Here is a 24,234-nt window from a genome sequence, read left to right on the forward strand (position 1 = left end):
CTCTGGCCTCGCCAGCCAGCCGTTGCTATTCGATCCGTCAACTTTCGCCTATTCTCGGGTGGTTGGCGCTCACGAGCCAAGTCGATTCCGCGACAAACAGCTCTCATCGAACATCTATACGCGTTCGAGATTCAGTCCTTTGCATCATCTTGCGTATACTGGGGCTCCAGAAGCAGGGAGTCTGGATATCACTTGGGGTTATCTGGGTATCTCTGTGGATATTCGGCCTTGGGAGTTCTGGCGGCGGCCACAGCTTTTGTTTGCTATGATTTACGGGGGGGGATTGATGTTGCTTCAGAAAGGCGAAAGGGAAATGGACTTTTTTGTTTGTTGTATTTTTGGTAGTGTACACTTTTTTCTGTTTTTTCTTTCTTCGGCTCTTTTGATTCGCTCAAGAGGGTCTGATCTGCCGACATTACTCCGGATCCTTCCGCAAGGCTCTGGTCTCCTTTATTTGGGGGCACACTGTTTGAGGAGGGAGGAAGGGATGTTTGGTGGAGGAAAAGATTGCTGGGTGGTGGACATGACTTTAGCGGTGATTAGGGGTGCTAGGATTGGGGCTTGGGCTTGATCTGGGTGTCTTTAGTTAGCTGGAAGGGTGGACACTATAACCTAGCGTATAGCGAATTGTTTTTGTATTTTACTTTTTTGATGATGCCTCCTGTGACTTGTGATCTTGATGCCTTGGTGGTTGTTGTCGTAATACTCGTAGCTGACAAGATTAAGAGCTCTGGATGTTGAGGTGAGGTGGTCTGTGCATAGGTTGGTTTAATTGATTTTTGGCGGCCGAGTCGCGCGGCGCGTCATCCAGACGCGTGCTTTTCCGGAGCCCACCTTTTCAAGGCTTCCTTCCACCTGCACTTTCTAGTATTCTACCTCAACTCTCTCCGAACAACTACCATCAAGCACAACAATCGACAGCAGCAGAAATTTGATTAAGCAAGATGGCGCTCATTGTCGACAAGCACCGGCCCAGAAGTCTAGATGCTTTGACATATCATGATGAATTGTCTGATCGACTCCGTTCTTTGGTTTGTTTCCTCTCCCCTCCCCCTTTTGCAGCGACAATATCATCTAACTTTTTTTGGTTTTTGTTTGTGTGAATCTGCAGGCTCAATCAGGCGACTTCCCCCACCTCCTCTTCTACGGCCCTTCCGGAGCAGGCAAAAAGACTCGCATCGTCGCGACGCTCAAAGAGCTGTACGGCCCCGGTGTGGAAAAGATCAAGATTGACGCGCGGGTCTTTCAGACGAGCTCGAACAGGAAGCTCGAGTTTAACATCGTCGCGAGCGTGTACCACCTCGAGATCACGCCGTCAGACGTGGGGAATTATGACAGGGTGGTGATTCAGGACTTGCTGAAGGAGGTGGCACAGACGCAGCAGGTTGATCAGAGCGCGAGGCAAAGGTTCAAGGTTGTGGTGATTAATGAGGCGGATCACTTGACGAGGGACGCGCAGGCTGCGCTGAGGAGGACGATGGAGAAGTATAGTCCGAATTTGAGGCTGATCCTGGTTGGGGAGAGCACGGCGGGGATTATTGCTCCAATTAGGAGTCGGTGTTTGCTTGTTAGGGTTGCGAGGCCGACGGTGGGGGAGGTGGAGGGGGTGTTGAGGGGGAGTTGTGAGAGGGAGGGGTGGGAGGTGAGGGAGGGGTTGGTGGGGAGGGTTGCGAGGGAGAGCGGGAGGAATTTGAGGAGGGCGTTGTTGATGTTGGAGGGGGTTTATGCGCAGAAGTGAGTTCTTTTTTTTTGGGGGGGGGGAGGGGGGCGAGATATAAGGGGTGGATTGGGGAGCTGACAAAGAGAAAAACAGTGAGAAAGTGACGGACGACACACCGATCCCGCCCCCGGATTGGGAGGGACTGATTGAGCAGATTGCGCAGGAGATTATGGCTGAGCATACCTCCGCGAGGATCCTGCAGGTGAGGAGCAAGCTTTATGACTTGCTGACGCACTGCATCCCACCGACGACCATCTTGAAGACGTTGACGTTTAAGCTGATGCCACTGATTGATGATGATTTGAAGCCGGAGGTGATCAAGTGGAGTGCGTTTTATGAGCACAGGATAAAGACGGGGACAAAGGTGATTTTTCACTTGGAGGCGTTTGTGGCCAAGTTTATGAGGATATTGGAGATGTATTTGATGAGCATGGATATGTAGGGGGGAGGGGTGATGCAGGGAAGAGGACAAGAGCAGAGGGAGTTTGGCGTCTTAGGAGTGTATAATTGGGGCATGCCTGAGCTCATAGACAGCCAGGCAGTCAGTTTACAAGTTAATACTCATTTGGAGCATCTTTGAGATACGTTGCTGGTGGTGTTGTGATAGCTGATGGAGGTGAGGCTTTAAGATCCAAGGAGGCATTCGATAACATAATATTGACAAATGGATTGGTTAAGAACAAGGCGGCGGTGGTCTTCGTGGCATCATTGCCGGCTAATTGAATTGCTATGGCGACGGTATGGGGTTAATGAGATTCAGGTTGACCAAGATGGGCTTTTTCTCGCTCTTCAAGATAATCTCACAACTCTGATATAAAATAGAGCATCCAATTCCAATATCACCATCTCTTGTACCTCCAAGAGTAGCATCATCATCATCATCCATCTCCAACTCTCCCAACCCTGACCTTGAACTTGCAAAGCCCAGACCCACATTGTTCTCGGCCCCCGGGCAGCAGGCGGGCTGGCCCTTGCGTTAGCTTGTGAAGTCTGATTGGCCAGATCCTGACAAAGAGTGGAGTTGAATCGGTTTGGCATGCATCATTGCCGTGTGCCAAAGCGAACAAGGGTGGGTGGGTAAGTGTGCATTTCCAATTGTTCCCCCAATTCAGCCAGAAAACGCGTTTCGTGTCCTCTTTGGATGGTGAGGAAGTGTATTACGGCAAAGACTCTAACCACTTGCACACACACCACGAAAAGGGCATCACTCCCACAGCGAACACCCGATAACGACGGAGCGAGTTGGTTTGTGCCGCGGTCGGTTTGAGAAGACTTCCGAAGTTCCGGAAGAACAGGTGGTTGGATTTTAGGGAGCTGGGGAACCGAACCTGCTACGAAGAAGGGGCGACGAACGAACGAAACAGGAGATCGATCAACGATAACGCAAAACGAAGACGAGAGAAGACGAGAGAAGACGACTAAACAGCGGCAGGGCTGATAACAACAGTGTTGATAGTTGGGAAATTGATCGGGGGTTGTTGTTGTTGAAGAGAGAGACGGGCACGCCCCCGGAGAAGCTAGGACTGAGCTCCCTTTGCGATGTCGCTCAACATCTTTCGCGTGCTGGGTATGCATACCCTTCCGAGTAGTCGTCGGCTAGAGGGAGAAGGAACACCCGGGCTAATAATGCGATGTGCTTTCACAGGGGATTTCTCCCATCTCGCCTCCATTTTCATCTTACTGCACAAGATCCAGCAGTTGAAGGTATGCCCCCCCCCCCGGTCATTGACAGTGACGATAGGTGGTGTGGCTGATATTGGAAACAGAGCTGCTCGGGTATTTCTTTCAAGTCGCAGGTTCTTTACATGCTGGTTTACATTACTCGATATCTCGGTATGTCTCCCCTCCTTTTCCCGTTTCCACCTTGGGGATAATGTTGACTGATAGATGGCGCAGACCTCCCCTGGACCTCCTCCCCCTACAACTTCATCTTCAAAGTCCTCTTCATCTCCTCAGAGCTCTACATAATCTACCTCATGGCCCGGGCCTACAAGCCCACCAACGACCCCAACCTCGACACGTTCCACGTCGAGTTCCTCCTCGGCTTCGCCGGCCTGCTCGCGCTCTTGTTTCCGTACAAGTACACGATCCTCGAGGTGTTTTGGGCGTTTTCCATCTGGCTCGAGTCGGTGGCGATCCTGCCGCAGCTGTTCATGCTGCAGCGGACGGGGGAGGCGGAGGCCATGACGGCGCATTATATTGCGGCGCTGGGGATGTACAGAGCGCTGTATATCCCGAACTGGATCTATCGGTACTTTAGCGAGCCGACGCACAAGGTGGACACGATTGCGGTGACGGCGGGGATTTTGCAGACGATTTTGTATAGTGATTTCTTTTGGATTTATTATACCAAGGTTATGAGGGGGGAGAAGTTTAAGTTGCCTGTTTAGGGCCAGCAATAACCGAGGATATGATGAAGGGGATTACAGGAGGGGGCGAAAGAGACAGGTTGGGGGTGATGGCAAGAGGGAAAGTTAACGAGAGGAGGATAAGAAAAATGCAATGGCCTATGAGATACGGACACTTGGGTGGGTGGGCTGGCGTTAGGCGGGGAAGGGGGGAGAGAAAGTGTGGTTGTTTTTTTTACGTGTATGGGGTGTAATTCAAATGCTGGTTGGTTTTAAGGATAACGGGAATGAATGACAAGTGGCCGGCGTGTTGTGTGGTCGACAAGTATAATATCCTTTTTCGCTTTTTCACATTGTATATAACAGTAGGGGTATATTGCAGGCAGGTGGTCAAGGGACCGAGACTTAAAATGGAAAAGCTGACTGGTTTTGGAAGAGGAGAGTGATATATGGGTGTGTTCGAGAATAAACCGGGTAGTGCAAGTGCCGATGGTGGTGGTCTTTGGTTCGCATGATGGTGGTTGGTGGTTGGTGGTTGGTGGTTGGTGGTGGTGGTGGTGGGGGAACCGAACCCCTGGGCCAAGAATGGGGTGTTGGTGGGTGAGGAGGTTGTTACCAGGTTGGTTTATGGATGTGCCGTGTGGCTGAGACGAGGAGGGCTTGGTAGAAGTGTCCTTGGGTTCTGGAAGATAAAGGATCTCGGTGCGGATTAGAAACCTCTTTCATGGCTACGCAGCACGGACTAGACTGCAAATGTTACAATCCTGATGAACTTGGCTCGGTGGGTGATGATGGTTTGGAAGTCTAGACATGGCCAGCATGCCATCCCAAGTCTAAAGAGTGAGGATGACAAGCCTTGACTAAAACAGCCAAGCTTTGGATCATTACACTCACCCTTCTCTCGTCTTGTTGACAAAAAACCAGGGCATGAAGACAATTTTCTGGTAGCTGTTGAAGCACGGGGCAATATCTGAGACGTTGAAGCTCTTCGTCCCCCTGCATTGAGGGTCTGTGCGTGAGCTCGCTCCGGGTCACACCCGCCCCGAGGCGAGATCTGCGACTTCGAGGCTGCTGCCGCCAAGCTCTTTTGGTGTGTTGTAAGTCAACCGAGCTGGGAAGCTTCATCACGTCACATTTGCTTTGCTTGGGGTGAGTGAGGCATGAAGTTTTATCACTGTCCACCCACCCCTCCTCGCGGGTTTGGAGATTTTCTCCCTCTTTTCTTCCATTTTGCCTGAGTTGTGATCTTGGAGTTAGGCTGAATGATGATCGTCGACGACGAGATTTGCTGAAGTTGTTTCTGTTCTATTCTCATACCCGCCGGCGCGGTAGATTTTATACGTTCTTTTATACTGCAACAATTTTTTATTCTACAGGGGTTTTGTTTCTTGTTGATATAGATAGGTACCCGTCCCGCTACTTTCATTTAGCCAGACTGGATTTTGGCCATTCATTCTTTACACAACGACAAACGACACGAAACAAAACATTCGACGGGAACGGGAGAGAAAAAGAGGCAGAAGGAGATGGCTAAATCACGTCCACCAACAACCGGGTCACTCTTCCAATATCTGTTTCTCGCCCTTGGGGTATTATCAACAGCCACCCTCGCCGCCCCTCCCGCCCTCCCGCCAATACCGACCATAACCCCCCCACCAACCCTCCTTGTCCCCCGCCAAAACGACCCCCAAATTCAATCCCTCTCCCAACAACTCTCCGCCCTATCCCAATCCTCCCGCGAAATCTCCCAATCGTCCCAACAACTCTCCATCACGTCAGCCCAGCTGCTAAACTCAGTCCAGCAGCTCTCCTCCCGTCTCACCCAAACAGAACAGTCGGTCAATGCGCTCCGGCAGTCGGTGAACAACGCCGAGCAAGCCTCCCGCTCGTTATCACAGCAGGTAGCTGAGGTTTCGCGAAGCGCAGACCGTCAGATGAGTGAGCGGTTGCAGAGGGCGAGCATGACGATGGTGGAGAATATGAGCGCCATGTCGGTTCAGATGGAAAGCAGTTTCTCCCGGAGGCTGGCGCAAGCGTCTAGGAGCGCGGTTGCTTTGGCGCAGGGACGGGTTGTGCAGGAGGGGGAGGATAGGGGGTTGGAGACTGGGTTTGGGGTTCCCACCTCAACAGCGGTGCCGGAACCGGTGCAAGGGATGAGAACGGAGGTTGTGATCGGGGCTGTGGTTGGGGGGGTGTTGGGGTCAATGGTGTTGAGTGTGGTGGGGGTGTTTTTTGGGTTGAAGATACGGCAGCGACAGCAGAAGCAGGGGAGGTTGGGGCCCGGGATTGGGAGTGATGTTTTTTTTACCGGGGGGGGAGGGGGGAAGATCAAAGGAGGGAGTCCGAATATTGGGGCGCCGGTACTGCAGTCTACGTCGAATAAGGCGTATGCTAGTGTGGGTTTGGGGCCGGAAGGGTTGCAGGTTGGGGGGGAGAACAAGGAGAAGGATGTGGGAAAGAGGGTCAGTGATGTCAGTAGTGTCTACTCTTCTGACTTGGACGACGACGAAAAGGAGCTGCTTAAACAGCAGCAGCAGCCGTCACCTGCTACACTGGCAAGAAACGCGCCGGATCTGAGGAGGATGGTTTTGGAAAGGTCGGGGACTACCATCTCGAGAAAGTCGGTCGGGGGTCCAAAGGTTGGGTTCGCGATGAGTTATTACTCCCCTGACTCGACGACGATGCCACCACCTCCAAAGGCGGTCGGGACGGGGGTGATCAAGAAGGCAGGGGGGCATAATGATAATGATAATAATTCTGTGATGAAGGTTATGACGCCTACGGCAACGACGATTGTCAAGACGGGGGGAAACAAGACGAGGCAGATGATGAAGGGGTTTCAACTGAGTCAGCCGCCGCCGGGAAAGCTGAGTTTGTTCCCGAGGAGTGATGGGGGGAGTAGTGGGGGGAGTAGTCCTGTGGATGAAGAGGATGGGAAGGGGACGCCGAAGAGGTTGGAGAGCTGGTTGAGGAGGGAGAGGGAGGTTGTTAGTCCTTTTGCTACGGCTGCTCCGGGGAAGAAGTAAGGGGGTTTCTGGTATTTAAGCGAAGCGAGTAGTTTATAGTGTCATGAATTATGAAGACTATTTCACTTGCGAGCTCAGGGTTTCCTGTTGTTATTGTTTTTTATTTTATTTTATTTTTGGTTTTTTATTTATTTATATAACGTGATCCACCATCGAGCGGGACACCCCATCGACCGGGACACTTTTTCTCCCACTATAACCACCCAACTTCAATTCGCGTTTTCTCTATCACAACAATGTCCGACAGCTTGCCAGAAAATCGAGTCCTTTTAGCGATCAATGCGATTCGATCAACACCGCGCTTGAGCATCCGACGCGCCGCAGAAATATACAACGTGCCCAAGTCCACAATTGCTGCGAGAATGAAGGGCCGAGTTGCGAAGTTCGACAGTTACAACGCACGTTCGAATTTGACTACGATAGAAGAGGAGGTGATTGTTCAATATGTACTCGACCGAGATTCGCGAGGGTTTTCGCCCCGGATTGTCGACGTGGGTGATATGGCCAATCTCCTGCTTCGGAAACGCGGTGCGCGACAGGTCGGAAAGAACTGGCCAGACCGCTTCGTTACCCGACGTCCAGAGTTAAAGACGCGTTTTAATCGCGTCTATGACTATCAAAGAGGCCTCTGTGAAGATCCTGCAATTATCGAGCCATGGTTCCGACTGGTTGCCAACATGCGTGCGAAATACGGCATCCTCGACTGCGACTTCTACAACTTCGACGAGACGGGCTTTATGATGGGCATGATACGGCCAGGGATGGTGGTCACGCGCTCCGATCGGGTCGGCAAACCAAAGGCTATTCAGCCGGGCAATCGAGAATGGGCGACAGCGATTTGCACTATTGCTGGCGACGGGTATGTGGTGCCGCCTTTCTTGGTGGTGAAGGGCCGTTTCCACCTCGCCAGCTGGTACTCCGAACATCAGATACCTGACGACTGGGCCGTCGCAACAACAACCAACGGATGGACAGATAATAAGACTGCTCTGGAATGGCTGCAGCATTTTGATGAGCACACTAAACACCGTCGGAGGGGTGTATATCGGATGCTGGTGCTCGACGGCCATGAGAGCCATGTTAACGCCGAATTCGAGGACTATTGCAAGGAGAATAACATTGTCACCATTTGTCTGCCTTCCCATTCCTCGCATCTTACCCAGCCTCTCGATGTGGGTTGTTATAGCGTCCTAAAGAAGATGTACGGTGCTGAAATCGAGCACTTCATCAAAGCCCGGATCACGCATATCACGAAGCCCGAGTTCTTCCTTGCGTTCAAAGCCGCCTTCAGCCGGACTTTCACCCAAGAAAACGTTCTCGGGGGTTTTCGGGGTCTGGACTTATCCCCTACGACCCGCAGGCCGTCCTTTCGAAGCTAGATGTCAAGTTGCGGACACCAACCCCCTGGGACCCCTGATGGGCCACCAACACCTTGGTTCTTTAAGACGCCCAAGACTACCAACGAAGCCCTCTCGCAGTCTACCCTTATTAAAGTTCGGATTGCAAGACATCAGTCGAGCTCTCCGACTCCGATTTTAGCTGCTGTTGATCAGCTTTCGAAAGGAATGCAGGTATTTTCCCATCAGGTGACCCTTTTACAAGCCGAGGTACGGACACTTCAGGAGGCCAACGAAGCACTTTCCAAGCGCCGGAGGGCCAAACGGACGCGTCTCCAAGATGGAGGGGCCATTAATGGAAGCCAGGCTAGGGATATAATGGCAGAGAAGGGCGTAGTTGAAGCGGAAGGACGCGTCGAAAGCGAAAATGAAGGGTCGTCAAAGAGGCGTCGGATGGGTTCGCGGCACTGTGGCATCTGCCGCAAGACTGGCCACAATGCAAGGACATGCCCAGAGGCTGGGGAAACAGATGCTTCAAGTGATGCTGAGTAGCTGCAATTGATTTGATTAGTGTTTTATGGGATTTTAGAGTTTGTTGTGGTTGTGGTCTGGAAAAGTGTCCCGGTCGATGGGGTGTCCCGCTCGATGGTGGATCACGTTATATAATTTTGTTTATTTTTTTTTTCTTTTTTTCTCCACTTTTTATTTTTCCTCGAATTGTTATGAAGACTATTCAAAGTATTGGGTGATTTTGAGGAGATGGGCTTGTAGATGGTGAGCTGGAGTGTTAGCAGTGTCAAGAGGAGGGAAAGTAAACAAACCCCCTGGATTGTGGCAGGCCAACCAACGATGATCTGCAGAGAGATCTCTTGGCGTGGAGGACCCACCACTGAAGCTTGCCGTCCCCAGACCTTGGCATTGAATTATCCTCTGTGTGACGATGTGGAGGCAAGGATTCTTTGACGATGACGTTTCTGGTTCAGAGAGACCATGATTGACTTCACGAATCGCTGCCAAGAAAATAAAATAAAAACAATATCGCTGGTATCTGTCTTCCAAGGGCCACACGCATGTAATGTATAAACGAACCACCTCTATCCAAAACATCCTACCTGGGCCCCCAAAGCAGCAGGTAATTCACTCTTGACATTCTTCACACCCCCATCTTCCAATTATTTTTCGCTGTTCCTTTCACCTTCGTCCCCGGGGTGTGCTCCCGCGTACCTTGGTGAGCTAATGTGATCCGGGCCCGCCCACATCCCGAACAAAACCGGACCACGGTCCGATGACGACTCCCCTCCCCTCCGCTCCGAAAGGAAAAAAAAAAAGAAGCATTCTTCCTTTTCGGAGAGCCTCTCCCCGTTCGTCTGTCTGTCCCCACAAGCTTGCGCGGCCTTGCGTCTTTCTTCAACGGCGGCGGAGAAGCAGAGTGGGGACTTGCTTTTGCTAGTGGAAAGCTTGATTTGTCGTCTTCGCGTTCAGGGTCGTTTTATCTGAGGGTTTTTGAAGAGGCAGGGGGGTGTCGTGTGAGGTGATAAAAACTGCTCCGGGGACGGGACGGTTTGGGTTAGAGGAGGAGGAAAAAGGTGAGATAGGTGTGGGGTGGTGGTGATGGATGGGCTGGTGGTGAGGAGAGAGAGAGTGATGATTTTCTGAGACTTGGGGATTGAGTTTGATGGTTTGACCTGTTCTCTGGGACAGGCTAGCCGTTAGAGCGTGGGTTCCTGGGCTGCGTCCTCGGGTTTTGATCTGTTCTTCCTCTTATAGCTCAACGTTAGGCTCTGCTAGAGAAGCGCTCTGGAAGAGCCTACTGAGGCTCATCGCCTCGCAACTGCACTGACTCCCGCAGTTCTGATCAACCGCAAGGTTGACCCCCAATGCTCACGCAGGGCAGCTCCGTACGACACTGGGTCCCTGAGCTGCAAAACCCGGGCATCCGGGAAGTCCCTGGCTGGGAGATGTCGGAGCAGACGGGAACTATGGGGCCTAGAGAGATATCTTGACGACCATGCGGGGAACCAGAGGTTTCATCACTCGTGTGCTCTTACGCGTGTGGTTTCGCTGTGATGTGTCTCTGATGGTTTAGTCTATATCCCCGACTGCATGGTCCTGCGCCGAGTATCCTTTATGTTGACTCGCTGTTCCTCTCTACTGTCCCATGCCGAGTTTTTCTTCTCTATAGCTCTTTGTTTCATCAGGTTGTACTGTGACAGACACCAGACCAGCACGTCATGAAATCTTCTCTTTATCCTCCCGTATCTTTACCGAATCTATTGCTGGCCATTGTGCTCGTGGTAACGTCCTTCGTCCTCCTCTCGGCGACGATTCACCGGTCTTCCTACCTCTCCTCCGTTCCCTCTGTCGAGCCGCCCCCCGAGCGAGCATGGCCGATGGTATGGGCCTCCTACAGCAATGAACCCCCCGAACCAAAGTACTTCCAGGAAGCTGGCAACACCCTAGAAATGTCCCACTACGACATCCGCTTCTTCCAGGGCGTGATCCCGTATTCTCAACATCGTGAGGTCCTCCAGCACCTCATCCGATCATACCTCTCCATCATGGCCTCCCTCAAGATGGAGACCTGGATCGCACATGGCACATTGCTTGGGTGGTGGTGGAATGGCCGGATCATGCCCTGGGACTATGACCTCGACGTCCAGGTCAGCCTCCACACGATGGAGCACATGGCCAAGCAGTTCAACCAGACGCTGCATGAGTGGAGGTACACCACCGATGAGGGAGGGGAGGGTGTGCATGAGATCAAGAAGACGTATCTGTTGGACGTGAACCCAAACTACTCGGAAATGAAGAGGAGACAGGGAATGAACGTGATTGATGCCAGATGGGTTGATGTTGACACGGGCATGTTTGTGGATATCACTGCGCTGGCCGAGAGAAATCCAGTGTTGGAACCGGGGATCTGGAGCTGCAAGAACTTCCATCAGTATAGGACGCATAATATCTGGCCGCTGAAGGAGACAAGGTTTGAGGGGGTTAAGGCAAAGGTGCCTCTTGATCACGAGAGAATTTTGGTGGCGGAATATGGGGAGAAGAGCTTGGTGTTGACCGAGTGGGAAGGGTAAGTTTGATCTCGAGGGATTCCCTAGGACAAAGCTGACATTCAACGCAGACACCGCTGGAGTGAGGAATTGAAGGAGTGGGTGAGGATATCAGTAAATGATACGGTGAACAGCTATGGATCTGGGTAGAAGTGAAGTGAGGAAACAGTTTGGATTTGATGCCTTGGATATGTGACTTGTTTGACAGGCGCTAGGCGTTGGGCGTTTGCTTGGATACCACGTGACGAGGGCAAGAGGCTGGCTTTTCGCCAAAGTTGGAAGAGATTTCTCGGGCAGGTGAAGAACGAAGATTGATACGTATGTGAAATCTGGGCCCCGCAGGGTGAACATCTGGAGTGAATATCAGGAGTGAATATCAGGAGTGAATATCAGGAGTGAATATCAGGAGTGAATATCAGGAGTGAATATCAGGAGTGAATATCAGGAGTGAATATCAGGAGTGAATATCAGGAGTGAATATCAGGAGTGAATATCAGGAGTGAATCGCAGCCCCTTGATTTCCTCTCCCTCCCAACCCCCCTATCAACCTCCCAACCTCCCCTGGAGCAACAATCTCATCAAGAAAAGTCTTTGCAATGATAGAGCACTATATACTAGATTGAGTCGCTCCTAGGTGGGTCTTCTACTTTGTAATCTGAGGATGCAGGGCTCCTCGAGTGGAGAAAAGTGCCCCTTTCTTACCTTTCACCTCATCACTAGTGCCTTCCTCTCCTGCTCCTGACCACCTGCCTCAGGTGGAGTTTCCCATACTCGCTCCTGCCTAATATTCAGGAGACAAAGAACAGGCAGTTCATCAGATAAGGCAATCAGGCCCACAATTACCTCAAGTCGCTGCAGCCAGCCGACGGCTCCCCAACTCGAGTATATATTCTACACCTCTGTTCCCCGAACTTCCTCCTTCTTTCTTTCCTCGGGCATCCCTCTCACAAGCAGTCAGCTCTCGAGAGACAGATAGCCCGGTCAACAGCTTTTATCGCTTACTTCTCGTTCCACCATCTCCTCACACATCTCCTCCTCTTACACCTTGTTCACCTTCGACACTCAATTCTTCGGCATTCCAGTCACTCCGGTCGACCTTTTATCCATCAACCATCATCTAATTCCATCAAAGAGTCGACAGTCGATAGTAAATAGTCAACATGGTCGGCAACAAGATTCGCTGCGAGAACGGCGGCGAGTGGAAGGCCAGAGAGAAGTTTTCCCACAGTGCCCTTCGCAAGTACCAGAAGAAGTTGGGCAACGGCATTGCCACCCCTGCCCAGTCGACTATCTCGTGTCTCGAGCACAGCTCTGGCAACAAGGCGCCCGAGATGAAGTGTGAGGGACCCTGTGATCGCTGGCGTGAGCTGGACTTTTTCAGCAAGTCCACCCGCCGCAACAAGGTCTACGTATGTATTCACCGTTCATGGTTTTTTTTTTTTTTTGGGTGGGGGGAGAGGGAATTCAAATACTGACCATCAGCAGTGGTGCAAGGACTGCGTTGATTGGGCTGAGAAGACCGAGGTTGGCGAAGCGCTTCCTCCCCCCGGCGAGAGAATCTGTGAGGAAGAGTTTGAGACTCTCAAGATGAGGGTTGCCGACTTCGTGCTGAATGAGGATTACGAGAACGGCATTCCAGAGGGGAATGACTCGGGCCCGGCTACTACGGTCAGCATCAATGATTTCGACGATGACTACGAGGAAGAGTTCACTCTTCTGCCTCCCGGTGCTGAGGCTACCACCGTGACCGACTCCATTGCCAGTCCAGAGGATACTGATGTGTCAGTCGAGACACCTGGCGCCGCTGCTACTTCGACTGAGCCTATGGCACCAGCTCCTCGCGCCCCCCACTGGTTTTTGGGATTTATGAACAACGACTCTCCGAGCACCTCCTCCACCACACCTACCACTCTTGACACTCTCGATACCCTTGACCTTCTTGACAGTCTTGACACACCCGATGAGTCGATCTCCGAGATTTCCATCACTGCTGGCTCCCAGGCTCACACTCGGACGACCACCACGGCTGCCGACACAAATGCCTCAGCCACTCCTGGCCAGACCGGTGCAGTCTCGTTCAACACCTGGAGCCCAGAGGACAATTTCGAGCGCATGATCAAGGAGCCCACCATCGCGACTGAGGAGAGCGGCTGGAAGACGGTGACCCGCACGGCCAAGGGGCCTCGCATGGTTACCGTTCGTCCTCGCGGCAAGAAGGAGAAGGACGAGGTGAAGGTCGGCAAGAACGGATGGGTCAAAGTTGTAAGTATTCTGATTGATGTCCTGTTGGTAAGTTATTGGCTAACATTTACCTTCGTAGAGCAATCGCCGTACCACGCCACAGCTGCCTAACTATATCCTGGCGAACTGTGTTCGCGGCGAGGAAGATTTCGTGGGTGACATTATCCCCGATGAGCTTTAAGGGCTTATTTTCACGGAGGAGCTGATTTTGGCAAAGGTTTTGGGTTTTTTTATGGTTCTACGGCTTTTTATGGTTTTACGGTTTTGCGGTTTGCATTTCTTTTCTTTTCTTGACATTACGCACAAATACACGATGATGGGCGGACGACAGCACGAAACTATGCAGCGGACGATAATACGACATTATGAGCGGGGAAAATTACATAGCAATTCGGTAGTTGATGGGTTTGCGGAGTAGTGCGATGACTTTTATTATATTCTATGCATCGTTTGAGTGACTGGTATTGTGCTACTAGTGTTTGATGAACATTTGACGGAAAAGGGATAACTGTGATAAATTATGAAGGCCTTGAAAGACAGTTCAAAAAAAGCCATGAAAGATAGTTAAAAGGTGGTGGAAGATAGTTGAAAGGTATCAAAACATAATCGAGAGGCATTAAAAAGATGATCGAAGGGATTTCTACTATCTTTCAAGGCCTTAATGTAATTACGTTCTAGTCTCTATTATTCTGTGCACGATGTGTGGAGGTTGTGTGTGTAGGTTTTAGCATGGGAAGTGCCATGGAACAGCAACTGACCACCACCAGTTGCTCTCTCTTTTTTGCTCCCTTGGGCTTGCTTCATGACGGTCTTAGTACTTACTAGGGTTGTCTGGAGCAAACCGTGGTAGGTAGGTGTCTGTTATCAGTTTATGAATTCTATATCTGATGGTTACTCCTGGTGTAGTTATCGCAGAGTGAGGATTCTGGGTAGAGATGTCATTCGGGAAGTTGGAGGTGTGTTTTCTGCTTTCCGAGGTCACATGTGCTGTCGAACATGGAAGGGGCTCGACATGTATATGGCGGATATGTCTGGGAGCAATAAATGGTAGGTACCAGTGCGTTGGTCTCCCAATATTGCCGATGTTGCTTGCTCCTCGTGTAGTAAATCGAATGCTAGGCTGCATTTCTGCCATGTGCAACTCCGAATCACCATGAGGAGATTCAGCTCGGGTCATCATACATGACACTCTCCAATCCCCCCAAATCCCCTACCGAGCAGACGAATTGCTCCCCCATCTTCATTGACCGATTTTCCCCAGAGAGCAAACCCGGTCTCCATGTTTCCCAAGAAGGCTGCGGTAGGCAGCCTATCACAACCATTCAATTACACCAGCACAGCATTAACTCTTTTCGCACAACGATCCCCTTCTCTTGACCGGCTGCGACCTTGCAAAGGGGCAATAGTCGGCTACCGACCTACTTGCTCCGCTCCATCTAAGAAGTCGGGCAAATTGAAGTTTTCCATGTTTCAGCTCCAGGCTTCCCTACCTACCTTGTTATCTCCCGCCCACCTGTGCTGCTTTCTCCAAAAAGGAGGGGTAGCTTTTCTGGTTGGTGATGAGTCGGTCCAAAATGTGGGAGGCACAGCCACAGCCTTGTCCGAAGAGGTGGTGGTGTGGTTCGTTCACCTTGAAGTTCATGGAACTCTCACCTTGGAGGATGTTGGCTGGGGCTATGATATGGTAAACGAAATGATGGTGTGGTCGACGCAAATGGTCTTGGTGTCTTACTGCTGCCTCTTTGCTTTCTAATCCTTTCGGAGGCCTTCGGTATCTGCTTCGATATTAATGACGCCAATGTGAGGGTGTTCAATGGCAAAAGGTCCAGAGCAAGGCTCAAATGTTGATGATCAACCAAAAAGTCCCGCATGTCGTTCGCCCGATCAACCTGTAATTAATCTCGGCCAGCATTTATATGAAAATAGAAACGAGGCCATGAGATGGGTAAGGGGAATGGCCATGTCATACATACGCGAGTTTCTGCCAAATTCTCGCTTCCGTTATTTCCATGTGCGTCTGCCGCGCGGATAGAGGTATGCAAGTCGGGCAAACGGCGCAAACAGTCGTCCAATAGATCCGCGAGGGAAACGATAAAAAGAAACGGACAACTTCCCCGGCTGTTGCATACCACCCTCCTCTTTCTCATGCGACATACGATGCTGTGTGAAAGATGTACAAGCTTCCGCGTGAGAGTTGAGAGCTCAAGCTTGAGACCTGCCAAGGCTGCGGCCTTCCGCGCCCAGCATTGCCCGGCGGGGGTCTGTATAACATCGGTATGGGACTTACTATTGGCTCTCTGCCAGTGAGCAGACACACATACCGAGGATCCTACAGATCATATACCAAGTATTGACAAAGTGGTTGGCAATGGAGTCATGGCAAGGCAACCTTGTGTCTGCCGGGGCTTCTGGTGCCATGTCGTACACCACCTTCTTCCCCGGCCGAAGCCCACCAACAAGAATGCGTCTGGTCCTTCCAGATCGGCTCTGGGATTCACCCATGGTTTCTTCATGCGCCCGTATGTGTGGGTGGTCCGGCGGCTTGCGTAAGTGGCCTCCTTTGTGTATCAGCTTCGGCGACATATGCTGCATCGTTTCCAAGCATGGAAGAAAATCCTCGCCAGTGAATTGGAAATTCGGGGGGGCAATCTCTCAAGATTCGAAAGTTTCGTAAGGCGGACCCACATCCCATGGTTCGCATCTGGAGGTCATGGGTTGATCAGCTGGAGATGGGAGGTTGGCCAGCGCCCGGGCTACGGCTTGCGAGATGGATATATTGTCAAAAGGTTGTCCAAGTTCTGCACCTTCTTCTGCCAGTTAGCTCGCTTTGCTTCCTCGACTATACTTTCTCTTCTCTCTTGCACCCACGTACTCCGCCCTTTACACAGCTCGGCTGTAACGGGGCAACAGTTTCTGCACATATGCTTAGCTTTTTTCTGTTCTTTGATCAGGACTCACCACTGAGATACCGTTCTCCATAATGCTCCCCATGAACTCTTCTACACAGCCGAGCAACTGCACCGGACAGGCTGCCGGGGCACCAGTTACGTTGCATCCTCCACCCTCAGGCACTTCTCTGCCTCCTAAGCTACCGCACTTGACCTTCGAGAACCCTGATGATAGCGACAGCACCGAATTTGACGACTCCAACAACAGTGAAGATGATGAATCCGACACAGAGGCAAGCCCGGTCGAGGCCATCAAAAACAACATGGCCAACCCTTTGAGGGCGGAAAGGCCTCGCGTACCGCAGGCAAATGTTGGCTTCCAGCGAGCTCAAACTCCGATCGAGTCTGCACAGGCAAAGGTGCTCGAGGACCTTGTCAACAAAGTCTCAAAACTGGAGACAGAACGTATGTGGACCCATCAAGGCGTTTCCTGGTAGATTGCTGATCAGCCTGTAGTGGGTAAATTTCGAGGCACCACATCGGCCCCAGACCATGAAGACCGCCATGCCGGGGCATCACCCTTGACTACACCAGGTATTCGACTCCAACCACCCACTTACCCCGGACATATCAACAGAGCGCCGTCTCCTCGGCAAACAGCTCCTCGGATAGTCACCGGTCAGACAACCTCAGCCTTCCCTGAGCTAGCACCCCGATCACCATCCGGTGTTCAGTTCAGTTCACCAGTGCCGCCCTTCTCGTCTGGCGGCCACCCGGCGGGTCCGTTTCCGGGTGTAAAGACACCCGTGGTTGAGATTTCCGCTGTTGACCTCAAATGGGGTCCGCTGTTCGACGAAAAGGGAGCGCCAACAAAAAGATGGGAGCAAGTGTTGAAAGGTCTTGGTCAATACATTGTAAGTAGAGCGAGTCGATGATTGGTAAGAAACAAGCTAACGCGTCTTCTGTTGTAGCTCGATGAATTTATGCCACAAAAGACGTTGGTGATGGCTCCTCAAAAGATGGCAGCTTTCTACTCCCAGCACAACATCGAGTGTGAGGCAGTTTCATTCCTCGGTATGTTGAATCCATCTTCCAGCTACTGTGTGAGGCTGACCAAGGTGCAGAAATATTTCGAAGTCGGAATCAAGACGTCCATGTCAGATTGTCCGAGCTGTATGACCAGCTCGGGTTCGAATATCACTTGGCACCTTCAGCACCCGGATGTAGGCCGACGGTGCCTGGCTTGACCCTCCACGGATGGACTCAGTGGATGACGTTAGCCATGAGGGCGCATCCTGATGAAGAGGCTCGCAGGTTCGCCAAGGTGATCACGATGCTGCCCATTAATGCCGAGAGTCCACTTGACGGCAAGCTAGAAAGACTTCCGAAGCAGATATCCCGTCACCTTTTGCCGGAGAAGGCCGACCCAGCATCCCGGGGAAAGTTCAGCGCCGCCCTTCGAGTGGTACAGGAAGCTTTGGGACTGTTGTCTCCGCCGCCCAAACCGAGTCTCCAGGAACGACGGCCATCTCAATCGCGCGCTGTTAGCCCTAGGTCTCGATATAAGCCCTCATCCGTTGGCATTCCGTCACCTCCCTCCTCAGTCTCCGGGGCGGCCGTGGATGATGACTACCGGAGAGGTGACCGTGAGCGCGAGCGAAACTACCGCGACCTTCCAGGAAGACCATACGAGAGTAATGGCTCCGCGAGGCGAGACCCTCCATTATCGCGATCAACAACGGGACTTGGCTTGCCCACTCGCCCCCCTTCGCGGACCGGACCCCCTTCGACAACAAGTTCTCGCCGACGTAGCTCACCTGCCCCCTATCACAGAAGCTCCGTATCAGGGGCAAGTGGAAGAGAGGAGAGGGGATACACCAGGTCGTCGTCTGATGCTACCATATATCCTCACCGGTCGGACCAAAGGGAGCGAGAGCGTGAACGAGAAAGAGAACGCGAAAGAGATAGGGAGCGGGAGCGTGATCGTGACAGAGAGAGAGATTCCCGAGACTCCAAGGCCAGAGGACGAGAAAGGGAGGCAGACAGAAGGGACAGAGGCAGTCGAAGATCGGCCTCGGTGGTGAGCAACACGGACCGAAAAGGAGGCCTTGGTCGTCCTAACCGAAGGAGTTCTGTGATTGTCCAAGATGAACGAGCGGGCAACTTGGGACGTGCCCCGACGTGGGGAGATTTCTTTACAGGAAAGTCAGCCATGGCTTGAGTGTGGTGTGTGAGATTTGTACGTTGCTGTTGGTACATTGCTTTGTCATTGTCTGCGTTTTCTTCGTACCTTATACTCGTATCGCTAGCTACTCGCTCCTTAGGATAGATAGGTACTGCCTGCGCCGTGTAAGCTTTTGTTGCGATTAATTTTAAAATTATTCACCCTTGATAACTCGTACCTTCCTCTCCATCCCATTAAGCCTCTCACCGACTCTTGGAAACCCCATTTCGGGAAGGAGCTCGTGGCTTGAGTGAGCCGACTTGGAAAGCTTGAATTGACTTCTGGCAAGAGCCAACGGCATCGGGGCTCCCCACGATCGACATCATCATCTGCCATTTCACCCCACCTCTACCACCCTCAATGCTGCCGATCCGAAATCCTTCAAAAACAATCTTTGTCGCGCATGCAGCTGCAGCATTTTGCATCGAGAGAAACAGAGGCTATCGCCGGTTTCCTGTACCTTGTTGCTTTCTCCCTGCACGGCACACCTCCCGCGGTCGCCGGATGACGTAGTTGGCATCCCGCCATCTGACATGCCTCCCGGTGCCGGCTCTTCCATTGTGCGCCGTCTTTCCGACTACACACTCCGTTGAATGGCACCTACACACGGCACCGTGTAACCCAATCTTTGTCCTTGCTGCCATGAAATCTGGTTGGATGATGAACGGCTCGGATGCCCCTCCCCTGACTACTTATGTCATAGGTGAACACAAGTCCGAGACCTGAGTATCTTGGGGACAATATGGTGGGAGATATATGATGGTTTGCCCTCTTGGGTCTTGGATATCGTTTTTGATCAACTGTTGCTATCATCCACCCTCACAATGGCTGTCGACACTGACAAGGCCCACAACCGCTCCAACTCAACCACCTCCAAAGCCTCGTACGCTCACCATGACGATACAGGCACCCCTTCATCCCACCATGGCTCACCAGAGTCTCTCAAGCACCAACGCCTGGAAGCCTCCAGGAAGCTCGCAAACCCCCTCGCTGGTTTGAGCCATGAACGACTTTACCAGATGGGCGAGGAGTATGCCGTTAACGCCGGGCTGACCAGCGATGAGGACCTCCGCGCTTTCCGTCTCGGTGCAGTTATCGCTAGCAACCAGACTGACTACAGCTCCATCTCGGAGCTTACCGATCGCGAGAGGGAAGTTCTGGAGCGTGAGACAACCCACAAGTGGTCCAACCCCCGGATGCTTTACTGGGTCATTGCCATCTGCTCTCTCTGTGCTGCTGTCCAGGGCATGGATGAGACAGTTGTCAATGGCGCCCAGATCTTTTACAAGGAAGCCTTTGGAATCGCTGAGGACACCTGGTTGATTGGTCTCACCAATGGCGCTCCGTATTTGTGCTGTGCCATTGTTGGTTGCTGGGTGACTGAGCCTATGAATAAGAGGTTCGGGAGAAGAGGCACCATTTTCATCTCTTGTGCTATTTCGGCGTTGGCATGCTTCTGGCAGGCGTTTGCGAACACCTGGTATCATATGTTTATCGCACGGTTTTTCTTGGGATTTGGTATTGGACCCAAGAGCGCAACTACACCGATTTTCGCCGCAGAGTGCTCTCCGCCAAGACTGAGAGGAGCCCTGGTCATGGTGAGCACCCCTTTTTACCCCTGAGTCCTTGGCATCTTGTATCCACCTCTCGAGACATCGCCTTCAACCAGTGAGCATATTGCTAACAAACCACAAAGCAATGGCAAATGTGGACGGCCTTCGGTATTATGATCGGTTACGTTGCCGACTTGGCCTTCTACCCTGTTCCTGACCGCGGCATCCCTCTGGGTCTCAACTGGCGGTTGATGATGGGTTCCGCCCTCATTCCAGCCGTCGTTGTCTGTTGTCTCGCCTACGTCTGCCCCGAGTCACCCAGATGGTATCTCACCAAGAACCGCCACAAGGATGCGTTTGCTTCGGTCTGTCAACTTCGCCATGAGAAAGTCCAGGCGGCAAGGGATCTGTTTTACACGCACATCCTGCTCAAGGCGGAAGAGCAGACCACGGCCAACATTGGAACACGCAACCGCATCAAGGAGGTCTTTACCATCCGACGCAACAGAAATGCCATGATTGCTTCTGAGATTGTCATGTTTATGCAGCAATTCTGCGGTGTCAATGTCATTGCCTACTTTTCCAGTGAAATTTTCAGGGAGGCTGGGTATTCTGAGGTCGAGGCTCTGGCAGCAAGCTTGGGATTCGGAGTCATCAACTTCCTGTTTGCTATACCAGCCTTTTACACCATCGACACGTACGGCCGGCGCAATTTACTGCTCACCACCTTCCCGCTGATGGCACTATTCATGTTCTTCACTGGTTTCAGCTTCTGGATACCAGAAGACAGTCCAGCACACATCGGGTGTATCGCCTTGGGAATCTACCTCTTCGGCATCGTCTACAGCCCCGGCGAGGGCCCGGTGCCATTTACCTATTCAGCAGAAGCATACCCGCTGTATATCCGCGCCATAGGGATGAGCTTCGCGACGGCAACGACGTGGTTCTTCAATTTTGTTCTGGCGCTTACGTGGCCGAGTTTACTGGAGGCGTTCAGGCCGCAGGGCGCTTTTAGCTGGTATGGGGGGTGGAATATTGTTGGTTTTTTCTTGGTGTTGTTTTTGGTGCCTGAGACGAAGGAGAAGACGTTAGAGGAGCTGGATAGGGTTTTTGATGTGGATTTGAGGAGGATGATGGCTTTTGGGGCGAGGCAGGCGGGGTGGTTTTGGGGGAGGTACGTGATGAGGCGGAAGGGGGGGAGAAAGCCAGTTCATCCGGGGGAGGAGGGGTTGGATGGGGATAGTGGGGAGGAGGGAGAGTTTTTGGGGGAGAAGAAGGGGGTTGTTGGGGGGATGGATGGGGCGGAGAGGGTTTGATGCTGGATGGGAGGTGGGTGTTCGGGATAAATACTGGGTTGGATTTACTAATTGATTAAGATTGTATGACTCTGGTTGTCAGGGACGTCTTATTGCCATCTAAGTCTGGGATCTGTGGTTGATTCATCTCTATATTTCTATCAAACCAACAGGTTCTCCGCAAGAAATTTCGGTTATAAACCTTCTTTTCACAAAGCCAACCATCTTCCTCGGAGAAGAGCTCTCATAGTCTTTACCCATAACGATGTCAGCATTAGCCGTCAACCCATTGTCAAGTATCGGTCAATATTTATTTCTGTCCTTTCTAAGACATGAATGAAGCTAGTCATTGGAAATATAACCCATGGCTTGGAAAAAAGACGGAAATAAGTCTGAACAATTAGACCGCCGATACGGAGGTCAGACTACGGGCGTCTTTTGACACGTATTGAACAAATACCACCCTTGTCTTTTCCTGCTTGCGAGAATCAGACAGCCACGATCCAGCCCACCGCAACCCACCAAGACAAATTCTCAGCATCAATACACCACCACCCAACCCACGTTCCCTTTCTCGGGTACGTGAGCTACATGCACTCTGCACCAACATCACCTCTCTTCTCCAGCTTCATCTATTTCATGTTGGCCGCGATGGCATTGTTGTTTTAGACCATGTTGGCTCGGCTGGCACATGATGCCTTCCTCCCAACCGCCCCAGAGATTACCCGGGAGAGGAGGAGGAGGGGCAGCAAGCGCAGTTAGCTGTCCTCTTCCATCTGCTGCGGGAGAGTCGGTAGCGGTGGTGAAATAGGTAAGGGTGGGTGGGGAGGCGGTGGTTTCGCCCGCGAGCGCGGTTGGGTTTCGGGGTCTGGGGTGAGGTTTGGGGGGAAAGGGGGGTGAGTATGAGTGGTTTTGGGCTGTAGAGTGGGATGTTATTGGGTAGAGACTTGGAGGGATATTTCGAAGATATTTGAGGTATGTACAACCCCTTTTTTCTTTCTTTTCAGACAACCCCCTTTTACAGCTGGGAATCAAGGGTGGGGGTTAGGGTTGCGCATGGGGATGATGTCTTGGAATAGCTTCGGCGACTGCTCCTGGAGTGAATACCGGTGGCATGACTGTCACCAACAACACTACACCAGCGTAGTTAGACAGCTGACTGCTTGTGGATGTCGACGCAAGCGGGTGACGTGGCTATGGTGGTGTTGTTGGTGATGCACATTAACACACGGCCGCAACCCTGGTCGTCTGAGTCAGGGTTCTGTAAGGGGACGGCGCAGGTGCCAACCTAAACTATCAGTCAATCCAGAAGGACCAATCAGAAGTTTCCTTTTGCGCGCATATCCATCCGGGTCACAGTGTGGAATTTGGCGTATAGATTCAATGAGGGCAGGTTGTAAGGCAGGGAGAAGGCGAGGTACGTATTTGATTTGCTTTGAAGGGTTTCGGCGAGGACCTATTTTGACCTACTTTGAAAGGTTTTATCAGTCCGAGCCTTTGCTGCGTGAAAGGGGTATTTCGGGCCCCAGGTCTGACCACTCCTAACGCGGGTACATTACCCGGAGGTAGAGGAAGATGTTTCACTCGAGGCCCGACTACAGGTTATCGGCTGCCACGTTTGGCTGACATTGCTCACCGAATTCCAACAACAAGTGTTGTATAAAAGTTGGGTAAAACTCTTTCACATGATAAACACAAGTTCTTGTCGTTGGTGAAGTCATCCACACCCCTAGGTATCCCGCCTTGACAAGGCTGCGCCATCACTAATACTCGCCCAGCTAGTATATATCAACATTAGGGGAACAATAGTTGACAAACCGAGACATCCACGACAAAGTATGATTGGCCAGAGGTCAAACGAAGCACCGGCATTTGGCTTCTAGACCGTTGGTGATGAAAGAAAGGGGGTGCATTAGGTGAGCATTCACGTGACCACTTCCACCACCAACTTTGGTTGCGAAGGGAGGTTCAAGAAAGACAGGCAGCTGTTTTCAGGCCTTGAAAGAAGCACGGCAGACTCGTATTCGGACTCTACCCACCTCAAGCAAGCAAGCTCGAAGCTGTGACGAGGTGGCAGAGCAGCTTAAGCTAGTAATTAAGGTAAGGGAGCTGTTGACTTGGTCATGGGGTAGGGCAAAATGGCCTGAGGGTTGGACATAGGGGGGCCTTGGAAGTTTAGGCGGTGATGGTGGCGTCGCAGATGCGATGTGCGAGTTTGGCTAGAGGTGGAAGAAGGTTGTCATGTTGGTATGTTTGATCAGAGGTTCGAGCTCACACAGCCTTCACATGCTGACCAAATCGAGTGGATTTTGGCCCCGTGCTATGGTCTGATATCGATGGACAAAGTAGTACAAGGAGACTAACTAACTTGGCAACTGAAGCCCGAGTATATCCACGATATGGAGCAACCAGAATGGTGGCTCAACGTCCACCAAGGCACAGTGTATACTGTGACACCCCGACAACCCCGCAAGTTCCCGTGTTGCCCAGTGATCTGGACCTGGCGAGGGAGGAGGCGAAGAGAGTCAAGATGTTTGCTATAA

General features: G+C 51.8%; 7 protein-coding genes across 7 annotated transcripts; all 7 read left to right on the forward strand.

Moving 5' to 3' along the window:
• Positions 1–944: 944 nt before the first annotated feature.
• RFC5 (Replication factor C (RF-C) subunit) lies at positions 945–2,381 on the forward strand (the record flags this gene model as incomplete). The annotated part of the gene is made up of 3 exons (XM_062889076.1): positions 945–1,031; positions 1,112–1,734; positions 1,814–2,381. The coding sequence occupies 3 exons, from the start codon at positions 945–947 to the stop codon at positions 2,160–2,162; spliced, it is 1,059 nt and encodes a 352-aa protein (XP_062745022.1). The 3' UTR covers positions 2,163–2,381.
• A 428-nt stretch (positions 2,382–2,809) lies between these two features.
• On the forward strand, positions 2,810–4,543 carry ERD2 (endoplasmic reticulum retention protein). The gene is made up of 4 exons (XM_062889077.1): positions 2,810–3,287; positions 3,366–3,424; positions 3,487–3,553; positions 3,617–4,543. Exons 1-4 carry the CDS (start codon positions 3,260–3,262, stop codon positions 4,108–4,110), a joined length of 648 nt encoding a protein of 215 aa, XP_062745023.1. The 5' UTR covers positions 2,810–3,259; the 3' UTR covers positions 4,111–4,543.
• A 1,051-nt stretch (positions 4,544–5,594) lies between these two features.
• QC762_307840 (uncharacterized protein) lies at positions 5,595–7,094 on the forward strand (the record flags this gene model as incomplete). Its single annotated transcript, XM_062889078.1, has 1 exon — positions 5,595–7,094. The coding sequence occupies one exon, from the start codon at positions 5,595–5,597 to the stop codon at positions 7,092–7,094; it is 1,500 nt and encodes a 499-aa protein (XP_062745024.1).
• A 3,168-nt stretch (positions 7,095–10,262) lies between these two features.
• On the forward strand, positions 10,263–11,829 carry MNN4 (mannosyltransferase). The gene is made up of 2 exons (XM_062889079.1): positions 10,263–11,511; positions 11,562–11,829. The coding sequence occupies exons 1-2, from the start codon at positions 10,663–10,665 to the stop codon at positions 11,574–11,576; spliced, it is 864 nt and encodes a 287-aa protein (XP_062745025.1). The 5' UTR covers positions 10,263–10,662; the 3' UTR covers positions 11,577–11,829.
• Positions 11,830–12,108: 279 nt separating this feature from the next.
• On the forward strand, positions 12,109–14,175 carry QC762_307860 (uncharacterized protein). The gene is made up of 3 exons (XM_062889080.1): positions 12,109–12,899; positions 12,976–13,752; positions 13,811–14,175. The coding sequence occupies exons 1-3, from the start codon at positions 12,651–12,653 to the stop codon at positions 13,910–13,912; spliced, it is 1,128 nt and encodes a 375-aa protein (XP_062745026.1). The 5' UTR covers positions 12,109–12,650; the 3' UTR covers positions 13,913–14,175.
• Positions 14,176–16,711: 2,536 nt separating this feature from the next.
• Positions 16,712–18,840, forward strand: QC762_307870 (uncharacterized protein; the record flags this gene model as incomplete). Its single annotated transcript, XM_062889081.1, has 4 exons — positions 16,712–17,084; positions 17,136–17,533; positions 17,591–17,693; positions 17,744–18,840. 4 exons carry the CDS (start codon positions 16,712–16,714, stop codon positions 18,838–18,840), a joined length of 1,971 nt encoding a protein of 656 aa, XP_062745027.1.
• A 318-nt stretch (positions 18,841–19,158) lies between these two features.
• QC762_307880 (uncharacterized protein) lies at positions 19,159–21,712 on the forward strand (the record flags this gene model as incomplete). The annotated part of the gene is made up of 2 exons (XM_062889082.1): positions 19,159–20,441; positions 20,540–21,712. The coding sequence occupies exons 1-2, from the start codon at positions 19,668–19,670 to the stop codon at positions 21,710–21,712; spliced, it is 1,947 nt and encodes a 648-aa protein (XP_062745028.1). The 5' UTR covers positions 19,159–19,667.
• Between the last annotated feature and the right edge of the window lie 2,522 nt (positions 21,713–24,234).

Source organism: Podospora pseudocomata, chromosome 3, assembly GCF_035222375.1.
Source record: "Podospora pseudocomata strain CBS 415.72m chromosome 3, whole genome shotgun sequence".
In the NCBI taxonomy this organism is placed as follows: Eukaryota; Fungi; Ascomycota; class Sordariomycetes; order Sordariales; family Podosporaceae; genus Podospora; species Podospora pseudocomata.

Bases quoted from the DNA above. Each gene is read 5' to 3' on its own strand.
- MNN4 (XM_062889079.1), top strand. From the start codon at position 10,663: ATGAAATCTTCTCTTTATCCTCCCGTATCTTTACCGAATCTATTGCTG.
- ERD2 (XM_062889077.1), top strand. From the start codon at position 3,260: ATGTCGCTCAACATCTTTCGCGTGCTGG. The intron at 3,288-3,365 runs GTATGCATACCC...GTGCTTTCACAG, and splicing joins CAACATCTTTCGCGTGCTGG to GGGATTTCTCCCATCTCGCC. The intron at 3,554-3,616 runs GTATGTCTCCCC...TAGATGGCGCAG, and splicing joins TTACATTACTCGATATCTCG to ACCTCCCCTGGACCTCCTCC.
- QC762_307860 (XM_062889080.1), top strand. From the start codon at position 12,651: ATGGTCGGCAACAAGATTCGCTGCGAGAACGGCGGCGAGTGGAAGGCC. The intron at 12,900-12,975 runs GTATGTATTCAC...GACCATCAGCAG, and splicing joins CCCGCCGCAACAAGGTCTAC to TGGTGCAAGGACTGCGTTGA. The intron at 13,753-13,810 runs GTAAGTATTCTG...TTACCTTCGTAG, and splicing joins AGAACGGATGGGTCAAAGTT to AGCAATCGCCGTACCACGCC.